We start from the raw sequence: 20,351 nt of genomic DNA, 5'->3' as shown, positions 1-20,351 counted from the left end.
GGACTACATTGACCAGAAGTGGCAAACCCAGGCTCCTTGTCTTATTCCTGATCTTAGGAGAAAAGCTTCCAGGCCTCCATCATTGAATATGTTGTTAGCCGTGGGCTTGTCATATATGACTTTTTCATGTTGAGGAAGATCCCCTCTATTCAGTCTTCCTTTTCTTGGTGTACTCCATCATTTTGGTGGAGCTTCCTGAGAAAAAAGGCACGTAGGAAGGAAAAAAATTGAGGGTTTGAAAAATGTTTATTCTTTTCTCTCAGTTGTTATTTCTGTAATGACAGTTTGAAAATAATTTTTGCTTAGAATTTTAAAGGCATTTTTTTTCTGTGACCCATTTGTTTTGGCTTCTCTCATCTATGAAGTCTTCAGGTTTTTCTCTCATCCCTGATGATCTGTAATTTTCATGATGACATGGTTGGTGCTAGTTCTTGTTTGTTTTTCATTAATGATGGCATGTCTCCTTCAGAACTAGAAAAATATTTTTTGTATCACAATTTTAATCATTTTTTCCTCTATGTTCTCTTTTTGAAGCTTACTAGTTAGATATTGAAGCCGATCCTCTTATCTCTTTCTGTCATCCCCTTATACCTCCACCCCACTTTCTGCAAATAGTCCTTTATCTCCCAAACACTGTACATATCTTTAAAATTTAAGCTTTCATATTTTTAATGTTTTGTTTTGGATGTTTATTTCTACAGATCATATGCTTTCCTTTCTCTTAGGTAAAACCTAGGAGTGAAACAGCAAAGTCTATGGTAGTTGTATGTTTAAATTTTCCAGCAACTGGTAAGCTGCTTCCCAGAGTGCTTTAGTGTTCTGCATTCATGTTGGCAGTGCACGAGAGCTCTGCCAACGGTAGGTAGACTTCTGTCGCTTGTCTATCATTGATATGGTCAGGCCTCTAATGTTAGACATTCTAATAGGTGTGTACTGGTGGTATCTCTTGGGGTTTTAGTTTGCATTTCTTGAATACATCCTTTCATAAGCTTATTTTCCATTTATATATTTTAGGTTTAAAAACTTCTTATCCTTTCAAAGTAGGTCTGTTGGTGACAGATTCTCTTAGTTTTCCTTCATCTGAGAACATCTTGACTTCTGCATCATTCCTGAAGAATATTTTCATTGGATCTAGTATTCTGGGTTGACAATTCTTTACTTTCAGCACTTGAAAAGTGTTCTGGTTCCTCTGGATTCTATGGTTTCTCATGAGAAATCTGTTATTATTTTAATTGTTTTTTAGCCATATAAGTAAAATATTCTTTATCTCTCATTGCTCTTAAGAATCCTCTCTGTCACTAGATTTATGGAATTCAATTATCTTATGTCCTGGCAAGGATTTCTTTGGGCTTATTCTGTGTAGGGTTTGTTCAACTTCTTGCATCTTAGATTTATGTCTTTTTCCAAATTTGGGAGAATTTCAACTATTCTTAGAAAATGTTTTCATTCTAACTCTCTTTCTCCCCTCCTCTGGTACTCTGATGATGTGAATGTTGGAATTCTTGTTTTGGTCCCACAGATCTTGAGGCTCAGTTCATTTTTTTTTTAACGTATTTTCTCTTTGTTGTTCAGATTAGGTAATTTCTATTGTTTGTCTTCAAGTTCATAGATTCTTTCCTCTTTCTCTCCACCCTGTTGCTTGGGCCTATCCAGTGAATTTCCATTTTGGTTTGTAAATTTCAGTTTCAAAACTTCTATTTGGTTCTTCTCTATATCTTCTTTTTATTTGCTGAGACTTTCTACTTTTTCATTTGTTTGAAGTCTCCATAATTCCTCTTAAAGCATTTTTTAATGACGGTTGCTTTAAAATCTTGTCAGATTATTCCAACATCTATTTCATCCTGCTATAAGCATCTATGCAGTATCCTTTCTCATTCAAGTTTTGATCTCCCTGGTTCTTGATATGGTAAGTGATTTTTTTTTTACTATATCTTGATCATTTTCCGCATTATGTTGTGAAACTTTGGTTTTTATTTAAATCTTTTGTTTTAGCAAGCCTTCTCTGATACTGAAAGTGGGGGTGAAAGGCCAAGTCTCCCATTTAGTCTCCATGGCCAATCCCGTGGTGCCTTCCTTGGGCAGCAGTAGCAGTTCAGTCTCCCCATTGGGCTCTGCTGATGTCACCCTGGCTGGGCAGGGGAGAGTGCCTTATATCCATTCCGGTGGGGCCTCCATTTAAACCATGGGAGATGAGCCCATTATTCCCTGGAGGTGGTTACTTTACTGCATCTCTTGAGCTGATCATATGTTTTCCTTTTTTATCTGTTGACATAGTCATTACTTTGACTTTTTAATATTGAACTAACATTGAATCCTGGCATAAGTCCTACTTGGTCCTACCCTGTTTGACACTGCTAGATGTAATTTGATAATATTGTACTGAGGATCTTCGCATCTCTATTAATGAAGGATGTGGTTAGTAGTTATGTTTTAATGTCTTTTGGTGTCTGAATATCTGGGTTTATGGCCTCATAAAATAAACTGGGCAGTATTCACTACTTTTCTTCTTTCTGGAATTCTTCTTGTGGATTGGGTATTAGTTCTTCCTTAAATGTTTGGTAGAAGGTGCCAGTGAAACGATCTGTACCTGGAACTTCTGTTACTGAAAGTTTTTATATAGAGAATTTTATTTCCTTAATCGACATAGAACTATTTAGATTTCCTGTTGAGCTTTGGTGGTTTGTGTCTTTCAGTGAATTTGTGCATTCTATCTAATTTATCTAACTTATTAACATCAAGTATATCATTTCAATGTTATCCTTCAATGTCTGGAATATCTGTTGTTTTGATCCCTCTTTCATTGTAATATTGATCATTTACAACTTATCTCTTTTTATTCTTGATTAGTCAGTCTGGAAAGAAGTGACACATTTTATTGATCTTTTCAAAGACTAGCTCATTTCATTGACTTTTTTCTGTATTGTTTTCTGCTTTTTATTTTTGCTCTTTTATGATTTTTCATCCTCTGCTTTCTTTGGGTTTAAGCTGCTCTTATTTAATTTAAGTTGGATGTTTAGACATTTATTTGAGACCTTTTACCCCCTACTATACAGTTTCATGCTGTGAATTTCTTTATATAAACTTTGTCCCATAGATTTTGATGTTTTCACACAAATCAATATATCTGAGGATTCTCCACATTTTTTTTTTACTGATTTCTAATTTAATTCCATTAAGAAAAGATGCTTTGTATGATTTTAGTTCTTTTAAATTTGTGGATGTTTTTTGCATGGCCCAGAATACATCTATGTTAGTGGATTTTCCTTGTGCTTTTGAGAAGAATTTGTACTCTGTTACTGTTGAATGGTGTATTCTATAAATGACAATTATGTTAAGTTGGTTGATAGTGTTGCTCAGGTTTTCCATATTCTTATTGTTTGTCTGCTCATTTTGTATGAGAGAGTTTTGAAGTCTCCTAATTGTGGATTTATTTATTTTTCCTTTTCAAATTTTTCCTTTTCTATTTTTGCTTTCTGTATTTTGAAGTTCTGTTGCTTGGTGAATACACAATTAGAATTGTGTATTAATGAACTCTTTGTCATTATGTATCTCTCTCTTTATCTGTTTGATATTATAATACTTGTTTTTAAGTCAATTTTGTCTGATTTTAATATAGCACCCTGCTTTTGATTATTGGTTGCATGAAATATTTTTCTCTAGTCTTTTACTTTTAGTGTATTTATATCTTAATGTATAAAGTGGTTTCTTTTAGACCACAAATAGTTGGGATTTTCATTTTCATCCAATCTTATATGTTTTAATTGAAGTTTTTAAATCATTTTCATTTAATGTAACTACTGATAAAGTTTAATTCAAATTTACTGTCTTGTTTCTTATTTGGCCCATTTGTTCTTTGTTCCTTTTTTTCTACCCCTTGTAAATTAATTGAGCTTTTAGAAGTGGCTCCATTTTATTTATGCTATTAGTTCATCAGTTAGACTTTTTTAAAAAGTTTCTTAGTTGCTGCCCTAGGACTTATATATCTCTAATTTATCATGTCTACCTTTAAATAATATTACACAGTTTTCCAAATAGTTTCAGAACCTTAGAGTAGTATACCTTGAATATACATTGTTCCTATTTTTGCTTTAGATAGTCCATTGTATTTTAGAACAATTAAAAATAATAGAATCTTTTATATTTACTTTTACCATGTCTGCACTTTCACTTCTGTGTGTAGATTCTCTGTGCAGACCATGTTTCTTTCTGGCATGATACTTCTTTTGATTGAAGAATTTCATTAATGTTTTTCTAGCACAGACCTTTTGTCACTGAGTTCTCTTGGTTTTTATTCATCTGTGAACATTTTTATTTTGCCTTCATTCTCGAATGATTATTTTTTTGGTATCCATATAGAATTTTGAATTCACAGTTTTTTGTTTTTTTCCTTTCAGTACTTTAAAAATATCACTTCCTTTCTTCTGGCTTGCATTGTTTCAGATGAAAAGTCTCTTTTCATTGTTATGTTTCCTCCTCTGTCTGTACTGTGTCTTTTATCTGTGGCTATTTGTTAAGGTACTCTCTTTATCTTTGTTGTCAACAATTTGAGTATGAGGTGTCCCAGTCCATATAGGGTCTGAGTTGAACTTTCCTAGGGGTAATGAGGAGTTTGTAAGTCCCACCCTGCCATCACGTCTGTGCTGCAGGAGAGGTGCGAGCTTAGGACCATCACGTTACTGTCAGCCTAATTCCAACAGAGGCCTCTCTCCCGCAGTTGCTATTCTGCAATTTGTATCTCTAAGCAACCTAAGTTAGATGCATCTGTGACTTCCTTTTCTGAATTTATCAAGTGTTAATTTTCAGATAGCACTAAACAATTCAGAAGTGATACCATTGTAAAAATTATCCTTAATTTTTTTAAAAATAAGGATATTAAATTCAATGAAGAACAGCAAAAGGAAAAAGATCAGCCTAATGATGTACCTCAGAAGGAAGAAGAAAGTGCCTTTCATAAAGCTGTTACTGGTCCAGACAAGAGTACATTGGAGAATGAAATTAATTTGGGGAAGAATCAAGTGACCAAGAGATTACAGCCAAGTTTAAACTGGAAGGCCACTGTTGATTTCAAAAAGTATGTAGACATTTGCATAAGGGATTTCCTCATACTTCCTCAGTAACCATGTTTGCCTAATTTTTCACATAATTTTATTTCATAGTAGAAAAATACAGAATAGATCTTTACACCTCCCTTCATAATATGAGTTGATTCCTCCCTGCTCCCCTTCATACTCCAAGTACAGAGATTTGACACCAACAGGGTTTGCAGGTAGAGCACTGTGAAGGGGAGGACACAGTTCATTCTCATGTAGTTGGTGAGTTGGGGTAAATAACACATACAAAGGACAATATATCACATAGGATATGTAAACATAGTTGTAGGGATAATTAAATGCTAGTAGAATTTGGAATGATTAGAATTATATGGACTTAATCAGGGAAACCTTCAGAGAAATAGTGTCTTGTCCATTAACAGAATTCTAAGTAAATACTGTAAAGGCTAGAGCCTCAGAAATATTAACAGGCCTAAGTAAAGTGGACCCTGGTTTGATGAATGTTTGAACTATGCTGAACTAGTTCCCTTTAGGGCCCTTCATAAATAGATGCCAAAGCTAAGATGCAGGGCCAGTGCGGTCCCTGGCCACTGATGGACACCACAGCAGTCAGAAGCCCCTATCGCACTTGTTAAATTTGTCAAATAGGCTTCCAAGTTTCAGCCTATTTTTAATGCCCCATGTTGTCACTTGACTGGGTTAGGAACTGGCTCCTGGTGGGTCATCCGGGACCCTCACCTGCAGGGATTCTGAGAACTATGGGATAACTGTATTTGGAAGCAAACTTGGAGAAGGGACAGAAGGAAGGAAAGATGATAACTGTTGCTCCTCTAATTCAAAATGATTTGGGGGAGGCTGTGGATATTTGAAAGGGTGGGAATGTGACAAACATGTGGGTTGCTCTGTTGTCTGGGAGGTGAATTTTAAAATACTGCTTTTTCTACGGGCTCATTATTTTCAATTATGAATTTACCTAACAACTGTTTAATGAAAATCCACTATGTGCCAAGAACTATGTTAAACCTGGGAATACCAGGGAAACCAGATATAGGCCCTGCTGCCATGTTGGGTGGGGAAGGTAAGACAATAAGCAACTTTAGTGCAAGGCAGGAAGAACCTATAGTAGAGGGAGAGGCATGGAGGCCTTACACAACAATGGCAACCTGTGGCTACCCTGTTCCTAGTACAAGGAAATACTGGAAAAAGTCTTTCTTCATTATAGAACGTGCATGGCTGTGCTCGAAGGAGAAAGGAGACATCTTAGGTCTCAGAGGAGGCTGGAACTCATAGTCATTCTCTGCATCAGGGAAATATATAATTTGGATGCATGAAAATGACAGAATATTTGTATGCATTTCTACTTTTAACTTCCTATTAGTCAGCATACAGTAATTAATTAGGTTAATGCTTTTTAGGCACAAAACCTCACTAAGAAATACCCAAGAGGAAAAACATGGAGGAAGACTTGAAAAGTCAAGACTATTTATTTCATCTGGAAAAGCACAGTTAGTTCGGTATGTTTCTATTTACATGACCCACTCTTTAAAACTACCATGTGTTACACGATGGGCTGGTTAGCATACTAATTAATGGTGTTCTTACCATTATGTTAAGGTCCTAGGATCTCTATACTGACAGTTACTAGGAATGCTACAAAAATGATAATATTGGTTTTCTGTAAATATATTTACAAGGTTTCCTTTTAATGAAGAGTTACTTGAAATACAGGGATATCCTGGTATTAGTGAACTCTGTGTAAACAAATGAATTTAATGCAAAGAGCAGTGAACTAAGTGACAGGAAAACTGGGCTCTTAGCTGATCCCTTAACCTCTGAACAGTCATGTCATCCAATGTTAATCACCGTTCCGGGTATCCCTTTACTGATCAATGGTGGCTCTGCCAGTTTTAAAGTGATATGTTTTATTTCTCATTAAAACAGCCATTAATAGAAGGCTAAGAAATAGACTTCTTGCCTGATTTCAGTTTGACAACAAAAGTAGTATATTTGGAGGAGAAGGGTCAGCCATTTTTTAAGATGTTTAAGAGTGGTGGCAGAAGAGATAGCAGAAATTTCACATTATAAACTTTGCACACTTGGAAAAAACAACTTTAAGACATTCTATTATGTGTAGGCTATGTTCTTGGGTTCAACATAATAAGCTACCCAATTTGACAATTTTTTAAGACTTTTCTATTTGGAAATAATTATAGATTCATAGGAAGTTGCAGAAATAATACAGAGGTCTCATTTACCCTTCATCTAGCTTCCCCCAATAGTACATTTATATAACTATAGTGCAGTATCACCCAGGAGATGAGTATTGGTACAAGACATAGGTATAGTTCCCTGTCCTTTTATCATATGTAGTTTCGTGTGATGACCACGGCCATCAGGATACAACATACAGAAGTCCCTCCTGCTACCCTTTATAGTCACACCCTTCCCCCATCATTCTTAATTCCTGGCAACAACTAGTCTGTTATCTATTTCTATCATTTTTGGCTGTACTTAGTGGGAGGAATAGGGAAAAAAAAAACACCTTATCTGCTTTATCTTTAGTGAAATAGATGTTTGGTCTCATGTATTTCAATTTTAAATCAGATTTTAGTGAGTCGGAGAACTTCAGAGTAATAGATAAGGCAAGGTTGTAGTATATCCAAATAACAACTATTACTCAATGATAAAAATTATGACTTCTCTATATCTGTTCTTGCCTAAGTGGATAGGATGATGTGGTAAAGGAGTATTTCTTAAGAGTTCAGAAGTCAATTAAACATTGAAATTTGCTTCTTTTTACTTCCTGAGCATACAGTTGCTGTGGGACAGGACTGGAAGGGAATCATAAAATAGGGAAAGCTATTTACAGTTAGATATCAAAGGATTTATCAGTGGAAAAAAAGAACAGCTTTCCCTCAGGGTACTGATTTTTTTTATGTGATTTGGGAGTGATTGGGTAAACCCAATGCATTCTGCCCATAAATCCAGCAACCTGTTAGGCTAACTAAGGTACATTCAAAGATTCCCTTGAGAATCTAGGTTTATTTAGTGTATGTTCTATCTAGGACCACTGAGTGAAATTTATGTCCTTTCTTAAGTAGACCTGATATACCAGATTTTCCGCTGTAACCAGCCCCAGTTTCCTGACATCATTTGGACAAGAGAATACATGAAGCTGAAGCTCACCTCGAGTAGTCTGTTGAATAGCAACAGGAATTTCAGTCCCGGATTTCATCTCGCTGAGGCCCATAGAGCAATGTTGCACTGTCTACATGGCTCTCTGCCAAAAACCTGTGAGAAATTAAGGGAATCATAGAATCTTAAAAATTAAAAAAATTGGAAATTACCCATCCTCCTCCTATGCTTCAAGTGGAATAGGCTAGGAAGAAAGCACACAGAGGATTGGAGAGAGGAAAAGAGGGAGAGAAAGAAGGAAAATGAGAATGAATTAGATGGGATCATGAAGCCCTGAGTGAACTAGCTGGTGTCTATGACATTGATATGGAGGTAGAAGCTTCTAGAGCAGTGAGAAATAAAGTACTGCCTGTGGTAAAGGAGACACTGAGTTAGGGCATTTACAGCACTGCTCACGTAAACTTTCTGTGATAATAAAAACAGTTTCTACCTGAGCTATCTGCTGTGGTAGCCACTTGCCAGCCACATGGGATCACTGAGCATTTGAAATGTGGCTAGTGTGGCTGGAGAACTGAATTTTTAACTGTGTTCAATTTTAACTAATTAAATTAATGTAAATATAAATAACCATAAGTTATTTATGTTGTTTAACCACTATGACTAGTGACTGCCTTACTATACATTTACTTAGCTCTCTTATTAAATAAATGGACATGTACTTAATTCCCTCGTTCATTTCTTACTATTTTCTTTATTATTATCATACCCAGAGCAATTATACTGAACTGTCCTGCTATAGTTTATTCATCTCATCTTAAAAATGTTAACAAAAATTTCCAGAGCTCAAAAGGTGTTGGTGTCTTAGCCATCACTTATGTATACATTGCTGAAATGTGAGCACTATAACCATGTCCATGCTGCGGCTAAACATACTTATTATACATTGTTGTTCTTAGTAAGAGTGCTCATAAGACTGAGGAAATTGTTAGTGAGAGCTCCTCAGAGAGTGAGGAAGATGAAGAACCCCCTGACCACCGTCAGAAAGCAAATGCAGATTTGCCATCGGAATATTGGCAAATTCAGAAGCTGGTAAAATATTTAAAGGTAAGACAGACCTTTTGTACTATGTGTGTGATGTTTATTTTCAATCCTTTTCCAAAAATGTATACTCTGCTTCCATGTTTAACATATATTTCTTTTAAATAGGGTAGTAAGCATACCTCTTATTATTTAAGTATATGCAGGGCACAGGGGAACGTTTTATTACCCTGAGGATAAGGAGGTTTATCCTCAGGGAGCAACCAGGCTGCCAGGTACCAGCCTGCTCCCCTGGCTGGGAGTAGGCAATGGGCCATGGTATCCACCAGGTATTGTGACTTGCCACCAGTTTATGTTGTGAAGCATGGTATGGTGGAAAGAGCATGAATTTTTTAAGCTAGACTTAGATTAAATGCTAGGCTATGTTGCTTTCTAGCAGTGTGGCTGTTGAAAGTTATGGTGTTGAGCCTTATTTTTCTCAACCCATGGAAGAAAATTAATACCTGTCCTATAGGATTACTTCAAGGATTGAGAAAATACGTTTGAAACATGTGGCATAGTGTTGATATATTACAGGTGTTTAAAATATGTATTGGTCCATTTCCATTACTTTCTCAAGTAAAATAACATTGTGAAAACATTTTACGTACCAACTGGCCCATATAATGTTGTATTTAAGTATTTGATGGGGGTGGGATAAGGAAAATGATTTGCCAAAACACAGATTAATATTAATTTCTGATGTTGGATAGCTGGATATTGATAATGTCTAGGTCATGTCTAACGCTGTAGTCCAGAAGTACTTGAGAAAACAGCATTTTGACTTCCCCATGTTTTCCTCCTGCTTTTCCATGTCTTTGGTCAAGTCAACCAAGGGCATTTACCAGTGGCTTTGCATATTTAAAGTATTTATGAGACTCCTAAATTGATAAAGAATACTTTTCCTGTGCCTTTGAGGTCATCCCAAGCAAATAGGTAAAACACTTAATATGTACATTTTTGTGATTTGAACAAAGGCCCTCTATGTGGACATAGCCTATGGATACGAGCTGAAAAAGGTTTGCCTCCAAGAAAAATATGCCCCTTTCTTCCATAAGACATGGCCTCAGCTGCAATTCCCAGCATTTCTCAGAAAAAATTATGTTTTCCTGAATCCTGAATCCCAACAAAAATTAGTCAAGAAATTGGGAAAAATATTATAATTTTCCTTTGAGAGCTAAAGTTTAATGATCATCATAAAAACATTGCTGGTTCAAAGGAATCTACTGACATCATAAAAAGCAAGAGCAGTTACTCGTCTTGATCTTGATAATCATCCCACAATATATATACACTTCAAATATGATTTGACAATTATATTTGTCAATTATTCCTCAATAAAGTTAGAAAAGAAAAGAGAATGCTGATGGCAGAGTCGAAGGTGAAGGTAAGCATTTCCAGGCATCAAGACAGGAGCAAGTAGGAGAGAAGTGATCACAGTTCCATCAGCCAGACTCTCTTGTAGCTGTTGCTCTACTATAAATGTGTGTCTGCTGTGAATGGTGAGTCATTCTTGCAAAAATAAATATTAATAGGTTTATGTTTTACACAAACCCTATTAGCGGTCTTCCAAGAAATAACAAATTTGCAAGTAAAATGAGTCATTAAATTTGAAATTTCAACCTGAGATTCTATGTGGCCTTGTCAAGCTTGCTGGGAGATCTGAATGTTACATTATTCGGGTGTACCTAATAATGTTTGCTGGCATTTTGTCAGTGTTTGAATATTTGCTATATTGTATGTGTTATGCATTATAAGTTGTTCTTTGTAAATAATTTAAAAGAAGAAATGCAAAGGGAAAAAAGCCGTGAAATGTTTGTTGCACAACACTCTATCATGAAGCCAGAGACAGACCTACAGTTTAAATTAGCAAAGACAATATAGATGTCAATGGCCAAACCAGAATCAGGACAAGCAATTCAAACACTTTCATCATTAAAAAAGGAAGCAAGCTTATATGAAGCAGCCCCTCACACCCTTCCGGCTATGCTTTTGAAAGCTTCTTAACAGTTTGAGCAATGTCAATACAAAATAAAAGAAAAATTTTTTTACACTTGGAATATTTGTCATGAAACAAAAATCATGACGTGATATTATTTCATTGGCTAGGACAATTCATGCTTTGTGCAATTTAAAATTTCATTTAAAATGATATAAATAGTAAATATTTTTATACCACCTTTCAATATTTAAAATGGCTTTTACTTGGCATTTCTTTTGTGTTGACATTCCCCTCTTTTAGTGTCTTCTGTTATCAAATATCAGGTGGAGATCATTTTTACCTGTTACTGCAATACAGAGCATTTTTTAATCGAAAAACCTCTTAAATTTTTAGCATCTCAATCACAAAAAATGGTTCACTGTTTCTTATTATGGAAAGTATTCACTATTATGGTCATCATTATTACTTAAAAACATAAGTAAAATACAGGGAAAAAATAGAAAAACTTACCATTTCAGGAATTCTGGAGAATTTCTGGGAGTTCTTATATCTCATTCCGGGATTTTGGATGTTCATATCTGTCAGGGATTTGGAAACACTAGCATAGAGCACAAGCTGGGGTTCAGGCCCTGCCGTGCACACCCTTTGGCAGGCATCTGCACATGCAGTCAACCATATAGTCAACATGGACGCAGCAGCAACGTTCAGACTGAGACCTTCCAGCAGTACCTCTGCTCCTTTACTGAACTACAGAGCTGCCCATGATCTCTCCTTTTCTACTAACAAGCATGTCTTCTGGGGAGAAAACTGACAGCGGGGAGCTTTGCCACCCAGCACTTGAGTGGCTTGAGCCAGATGGGCACTGGGTCTCAGACATAGCGTCTTGCAAGAAGTTTGGAAGAGCCTTGGTGTTTATTGAAAGAATTCTGGTCTATTAATTTTACTCCATTAGTAGAAAGAAATAGAGTCAGAGGGGCAGAAGCAACAGATGGGCTAGGAGGCAGAATAATGAAACAGTGAGCAGCATGATCCTCAGTGTTAGAAAGAAAAGACTCTACATTTTGAGTCAGGATTCTGCCATTTACTAGCTCAGTGGCCTTGGAGGGAGTTGGCTGGCTTCCCTAAGCTTCAGTTTCCACATTGGTCAAGATAGCAAGTCTCATATTTTAGGATTATTATGAATATTAAATGAAATCTAATACCTGTAAAGTGCTTAGCACAAAGTACACTGTACCTCTTAGCAATAATAATTATTTCTATTGTATATTTTTACTATCAACAGTGTATGGCCTGGAGCCTGATGGACTTGCACAGGTGGCCCTTGATTTTTGCTTTATGTTTTCTAGCAACCAATAAAAGGAAGGAAATACAGTGAGTTAATACAGTGAGGGAAAGACTGTGTTTCATCATAAGATGAAAAGAACCCAGTTGCCAATAAGTATTAACTGATCCTGGTGCAAAGAGCAGAAAGAATTTTCTCCCCAAAGACTTAATGGGGCATACCATGCATGAAGTAGTGAATGACATCCTCCTAATGAACATGGCAAAGAGAGTTTCTAAACTCTTAATAGCCTAATTATTGAATAACTATCTTGAGTTTTTCAACTACTAGGATAAGTCCATGTAATATTAGGCCAAAGAGGGATGCACAATTTCTGTCCCAGAGTTGCTAGGGAAAACAATTATTGATGAAGTGCTACTTAAGCTTGCACAAGTTATTCATCAATAAATCATGTACAAGTGTGATACTTTTGGCCAGACAGTAAATTGTTTGGAATTATTATAGTTCCCACAGGTAAATATTCTTAACACAGCCAATAAAAGAAAAAGTATATCTACAAATGATTTCAAGATTTTTGACAAAGATAAATGTTTTATATGGAGACACAAAAGGATATTAAAAGCCTATGAAATGCAAAATTGAATGTCTCTAGGTAATCTCAAAATAAATACACCTGACATTTTAATTTGCAGAATTATGCCTTCAGTGTAGACTTAGACTAGCAGAAAAATATTAATGTCAACCTGTCTTTCTACTTAACCATTTTCCAAGTGCAGCAATGTCTGTGATTGTTGAAAAAAATTTGATGAGCTCATTAATAGCCAAACAGGTCAATGAACTATAGCTTGTTATTTATCCAGAACTATGAGCTCAGATCTTGGCATAGAAGCAAAGGGGTTTGTATTTAATTATTTGGCTTTGACATATGTTCATTTCAACTTGAAGTTTTATAGATGTACATATTCTTTTAATCTGGATTTTTAGAACAGAATTTAATTGTGAAACTAATGAATACTTTGCATTTTTGCTCACTAACCTGCCAACCTCTTTTTTCCCCATATAACTGATGATTGTACCCTAATTCAAAATGAAGCAATAAACCCCTTTTTTAGCTACCTTAGCAAGGGGCACTTACATTCTGCCTTCTGCTATCCTTATGATTCAGCTTGTCTGTCTCATCAGCTACTCCTTGAGTGACAGATTCTAAACTCATTTCTGTATCTTGCAGGGTGTTTTGCTAGTGAGCCCAGAATTGCCTCTCCACCCTCTGCTCTGAAGGTGTGGCAGGGAGAGGATGGGGATCCTGGCTCTGCTAGTCTTCATGCTCATTTTCCTCGCACTGAGCCAGAGTTGTTGTTCTGCTGTTGACATCTTTCCCCACCTTCCCTTACTCCCCTCTCTCCTCCCCTTCCTGCCTCCTTTCTCCTTGAGGATATACTATCCTATTGGTGCATTTGCTAGCTTTATATGGCTATAATTTTATCCTCTGGCCGGAGTGGCTTTAAAATCTTGCAATGAATATATTTTGCTTTGGATCATTTCCAGTGACTCAGGGAGATGGTTTGTTAAGGTGTATGCCCTGCACTAATTCTGTGAGTTTCTCTAAAAATACAGAAGTTTCACTCATTTCTAAATTAGGTATATGGAGAAGGCTTTTCAAAATAGGAGAGTTGTAGGATTTTATTTTGTTTGGAAATGTGGATCTATTAGTCATAAGTATTATATTATAAATTAACACAAATGGATACTCTTCAGTAAAGTGAGATAAAATGTTGAAAGTCTGTAATTATAAGTAGATCTGCATTTCATACACATTAGTGCAAATATTCTTAAACTGGAGAATTAATTTCTGGACCCAGGGTTAAAAGCATGTTGAAATCCATTACAGTGTGAATTAGAGGTAGATTGGGTAAGGAACTTAATACTGTAGGATCAGTAAACTCAAGAGAAAGTTGAGAAGACTATAGAGTGATGCCAGGAAAATGGTTGGTTTAGGTAGTTTGGAGGAATCTCAGAAACTCGGTCTAGAAGCATGTTTTATCTCCTCTGTAGTTATTGCCCAGGGCTGTCACTTGAGGATAAGATGTCTGTACCATCCTGCAATCTGCTCCAGGCTCAGCTGGGGTACTGTTAGCAAGCAAGTTTGGAGATGTCTGCTGCTCCTCTCAAGTGCTTCAGGCAGCTGGTCGTATTCCTGAGTTCTTGCTGCAATAATGGAGGAATCCAGGGTTAATCCCCAGGGCTATTTCCCCAGGTGTGCCTCCTCCCTGTGGGATGCCTATTTCTGCACCTGGAATTTTGATTAGAGTCCAACTGGGGAAGCAAGAAAATGAAAGATGAAAGCATTGATTTAGAAACCTGAGCCCAGCAGCAGGTGGTATGCAAAATGAGTCAGAGTGGGAACATATGAGGATAGTGATAAGGGTGTTGCATTGATAGTGAGGGTGTGTTGGGGGCTTGGAATAGGAGTATTCTTGGAAGCAGCAAAGAAATAGTCAAGAAAGAAGGCAGACCAGTTTATTAGGAGGATTTGGTTTGGGCAAATTAAGTTTTGAAGACAGTGAAATACCCAGATAGAAATGCTCATTTGAGAAAACATAGGCAAAACTCTCTTGAATATAAACATGAACAACTTCTTCATGAACATATCTCCATGGGCAAGGGAAACAAAAGCAAAAATGAACAAGTGGGACTATATCAAACTAAAAACTTCTGTTCAGCAAAGGACACCATCAGTAGAACAAAAAGGCATCCTACAGTATGGGACAATATATTCATAAATGACATATCTGATAAGGAGTTGGCATCCAAAATATACAAAGAGCTCACGCACCTTAACAAACAAAAAGCAAGTAATCCAATTAAAAAATGGGCAGAGGATATGAACAGACACTTCTCCAAAGAAGAAATTCAGATGGCCAATAGGCACATGAAAAGATGCTCCACATCACTAATCATTAGAAAATGCAAATTAAAACCACAATGAGATATCACCTCACACCAGTTAGGATGGCCACCATCCAAAAGACAAACAACAACAAATGTTGGCAAGGATGTGGAGAAAGGGGAACCCTCCTACACTGCTGGTGGGAATGGAAATTAGTTCAACCACTGTGGAAAGCAGTACGGAGGTTCCTCAAAAAACTCAAAATAGAAATACCATTTGACCCAGGAATTCCACTCCTAGGAATTGACCCTAAGAATGCAGGAGCTGAGTTTGAAAAAGACATATGTACCTCTATGTTTATTGCAGCCCTATTTACAATAGCCAATAAATGGAAGCAACCTAAGTGTCCATCAGTAGATGAATGGATAAAGAAGATGTGGTACATATACACAATGGAATATTATCCAGCCATAAGAAGAAAACAAATTCTACCATTTGCAGCAACATGGATGGAGCTAGAGGGTATTATGCTCAGTGAAATAAGCCAGGCAGAGAAAGACAAGTACCAAATGATTTCACTCATATGTGGAGTATAAGAACAAAGAAAAAACTGAAGGAACAAAACAGCAGCAGACTCACAGAACTCAAGATGGACTAACAGTTACCAAAGGGAAAGGGACTGTGAAGGATGGGTGGGTAGGGAGGGACAAGGGGAAAAAGGGGCATTATGATTAGTGCACATAATGTGGGGGGGCACGGGCAAGGCAGTATAGCACAGAGAAGACAAGTAGTGACTCTATAGCATCTTACTACGCTGTTGGACAGTGACTATAATGGGATATGTGGTGGGGACTTGATAATGAGGGGAATCTAGTAACCACAATGTTGCTCATGTAATTGTATATTAATGATACCAAAAAAAAGAATTCTCATTCAATAGTTAGAAGTAAGGGACTGAAGCTCAAATTGCTCATTAGAACTGGAGCTACCATTTTGGGAAGCCAGGGGAATGAATGAGACAGGGAAGAGGATATGGAGCCTGTGGGCTTGTTTTTGTCTTTTTTATTCATGATTGCATGTGACCTCTTCATAGCTAATCAGAAAGTAGCTGCTTCTCAGTCAAGCTAGTACTACTACGGCAATATTTTTGAGTCAGAATTCCAACGTTAAACTGTCAGTCTTTCCTTAAATATTCATTTGCCATGTTATAAGCAGATTGCTTCCTCAGACTTTTTTTTTATCTTAAAGTAACATTTTGTTTGGTAATCTTATGCAGTGAGCTAGTAGATTAAAAGAATTGATTAAAAGGAAGATAAATAATGAGGAAAAGTTTGAAACAAAAAGTGAAAAATGTTTATTTTTAAAATAAGTTTCCTTGCCAGGTAAAAGCCTCTACCCACTAAAACTGTGAAGAGCCAGGTGTGAACACTGGGGAAATGACGGATTTTTCATGTACAGTCACAAATGCGGGGTCAGCCTTGGGTATGACATCTGAGGCAATCACTCCCATGTTCTAAGGGGGTGGTTATCCGAACCCATGTCATCCAGTGGAGTATGGCTGATGTAGACTGCTGAGTGGCAGCTTATGATCACAGCTGGGCATCACCACACACGTGTTCTCTCCCCTCGCCCACCAAGTGTTGGTGAGAGGCAGCACCTGCTTTATTTATCATCTGTGATCAAATTCATAGAACTGGGGGTGGTGTCACTTCTCACATGTGCCGGGGTCTTGCTAGTTATTCTTCTATTCTGTGTCCACTAATTCAGAATCCTCAGGTCATGAGAAGTGAAGGTGCTTGGTGGTTCCCCCAGCCTAGCAGTTGCCAGGCCTCTTCTTCAAAGTGACATCTGAAAGACGACCACATCAGAAATCCCACAAGGAACAGGCTCCCTCCCGGCACATCTTGAATTTCCTTTCTGGAGAGGGATTCTCAGCAGAGACATTTTCAGACTGGAAAACCTTTGTTAAAGACTGTTTTTGTGGCACTTGGTTCTGTAATCATCTTTTACAGTCTGATTAAACACACACACACACACACACACCGTAATTGGTTAAAGAGTTCTTCTAAGTGGTAATTAGGAGTTACATGATTTTTCATCTCAGGAATTTGATGTACTTTGCAATCAATTACAGTTAATTAAATTCCTTTCCCATTACTTGGGTTTTGGGATTGAAGTGGCAGGTAGTGTGATCCTTGTTTCACTGGTGGAAAAGCTGAGAAATTCTTTGCTTCGGGCCACACAGAAGGTGGCTGTAGACTGGGCTACAGTCCAGGCTTCTATCTTTATTGCCCGTTGCCTAGTTATTCTGTCCCTCCTTCAAGAAATTCAGGGCTCAGGGGGCCTGCAGGCCTTGCAGTTGTATGTTCTTATTTTCTTGCCTTTTTTTATTTTATTCATTTGAGCACGAGACTAATTAAAAAGGGAGCACTTCTTAACAAAGGAATTCAATGTTCAGTTTTGGAAGGCAGTATTAGAGTTGTCTCTTTTGCTAGGCATTTACTTAAAGAGGGGAAGAAGAATGCAATAATGCAGTGTTAATCTTGTTCAAAATAATCTTTCAAAAATGGAAAACAATGGTCACTGCTTATGCACCCAAATAAACCCCAGTAATTAGAAAGAAAAATTAGTACCACTTTCCTGAGAAACATTCTTTAAGTTAATACACATGGTGTCACATTGATGTGGGTTAATTTTTTAAAAAGTCCCTGTGGCAAAAAGAATAGGAGGACTTTTATACTTAGAAACTTCCTGTTAGAAATAATTACATATTTTTTTTAAATTCCATCTCTAACAAAATTTCTACTCACTAGAGTTTGTATTTGTGTCTTTTTTAAATACTGCAGTATAAAAAGTGAACACATTTTAAGTATTTGGATTACTTGAGATATGCATAACTTGTATGTTTATGCTGCCCACAAAAGAATAATTTGTCTCCTTTTATCTTTATTACAAAGGAGATGGTAGAAGTGAAGAAGAGGCTTATCATCTCCACAGAGGAAACTACTCCACAAATAAAATAACCTTTGCAGTTTTTGAGCTTTAAACTCTCCTTGCCTCTTGGCTATCATAAATAAGGGCAGAGAAAAAGGAAAGAGATGAGTATGATAATATAACACCACTGAAACTATCACTAACTAGCATTGAACAATCATGTCAATTTAATTAATGAAAAATGACATTAAAAATCTCAAGGGAGGTCTCTTAAGATTTAACTCATTCATTCATTCATTCATTCATAAATGCAGGCTATGAGCTAGCCCAGCTAGCGCACAATTACATGATACTACACACTGCCCATCTAGCACTTCATGAGCTTTTTGATTGGAGAGAATTTTTATATCTATGGCAGTTTTATGTAATGATCTGAAAATGTAACATCTTTCGGGGGAATGTGTTACCTGATATATATGTAGCAACACTGTTTTTTGTTCCTCAAAGTATGCTTTCATCCCCAAATTTGAGAAGCTAAATAAATTGGAGAAGAGCAACATTGCCTAGTTCTCAGTTTATATAACGCAGGAGGGAGCTTTTCTTTTCGTTTAAAAACACATACATACACACATTCTGTTATGGAAGTGTCCATGTAAATGTCCATTTACATTTCTAAATGTAAGGGTTAGGAAGTAAGAATTATTCCCTATGAATGATCTTCATTTTACCTGTAGCTATACATCTATTGTGCTCATTATTAGAAATTGCATATTCATAAGAAAAATATGAAACTGATGTCCCTCTTTGGTCTTATGATTGCTGCCTGCAAGGGCTGTGGCCCTCTTCCCATCTCCTGCTCTTTGGGTGGCTGTGGCTGACTGGTGTGGCCGCCTGTGACATGCAGGGCACCGTAGACGCCTATGTTCCTTTCCTATTCCCTCCTCTTCTCTCTTGTTTATTTAAAATCTTAAAATCTACATTAAACTATGCTCTTGATAAAAATTCAAGTCATGCAAAAGAATAAAAGTGAAAAACCCCTTCCAGATGTTTGTTTATATCTATACACATACATAGTTTTACACAAAATGAAGTTATACTATTTGTTGTTCTACATTTTGCTTTTTCTGTTTAATGTTATGTCTCATTGATCTTCCGTATCTGCCTTAGTCTTTTTTATTACTTCATAGTATTTTATTATATGTGCATATCAACAATTAATTTAACAGTTCCCTTATTGATCCCAATCTCCCAAATCGTTTTTGTTATTACAATAATGCTGCAGCGAATATTTTTACGTGGACTTTGGATACATAGGCCATTTCTGCAAGACAGGTTCTTTGCAATGGCATTGCTTGGGTCAACTATGCACATTTAAAACTTTGACAGTTCTAATGGGGAGTTATCGATCAATGGATATAACATTTTTGTTATGAAAGCTTTAAAACTGCACATTAATAAATATATCAACTGTTTTCTTCATGGCTGGTGAGTTGACACCTTAGGAGCTGGGAAGGTTTTTTTTCTAAAGCCATTCCAAAGAAGCAAAATTATTTTCTATTTCCTTCTGGTAGTTGAATAGCTTTTAAAGAAATGTTCAGATCCTTAATCCACCTGGATTTCACTTTATGTACAGTGCGAGGTAGGCATCTAACTTCGCTTTTTTTCTGTAGGTGGAGAGTCAGTTGTATCAACACAGATTATTGGCTCATCACCTTATCCTCTCTTTCCTCCAATGATCTGAGATGCTACCTTTATCAAATACCATAGTCTCACATAGGAGAGTTTGTTTCTGGATCTTTTTCCATTAAATTGATTTGTTTGGGTGTTCTTGTGCAAGTTCCATGCTGTTTTAATTACTATAACTTTTGAAATTTTTACTATTTGGTCAGTGAGTATTATTTTAAAATTCTAAGGTACATTTTTCATATTTTCCATTCCAGATCCTCTTTACAATGAGTTGACAGTCAAGTTAGGAGAAAAAAAACAACAACTCAAAAAATGCTGTTGGGATTTTACATTAATTTATAAATTACTTTTGGATAA

The 20,351-nt window shown here is 36.6% G+C and overlaps 1 protein-coding gene across 1 annotated transcript in view; it reads left to right on the top strand.

The window, feature by feature from the left end:
- Nucleotides 1–20,351, top strand: part of ODAD2 (outer dynein arm docking complex subunit 2) — a 168,783-nt gene that overhangs the window by 22,493 nt on the left and 125,939 nt on the right. Inside the window, 3 exon segments of the mRNA XM_057498332.1 lie at nucleotides 4,869–5,071; nucleotides 6,467–6,565; nucleotides 9,143–9,290. Coding sequence (XP_057354315.1) covers nucleotides 4,869–5,071; nucleotides 6,467–6,565; nucleotides 9,143–9,290 — 450 coding nt within the window.

The sequence above is a fragment of the Manis pentadactyla genome, chromosome 3 (assembly GCF_030020395.1).
Source record: "Manis pentadactyla isolate mManPen7 chromosome 3, mManPen7.hap1, whole genome shotgun sequence".
Classification (NCBI taxonomy): domain Eukaryota; kingdom Metazoa; phylum Chordata; class Mammalia; order Pholidota; family Manidae; genus Manis; species Manis pentadactyla.
This window is presented reverse-complemented; position numbering and strand designations above follow the sequence as displayed.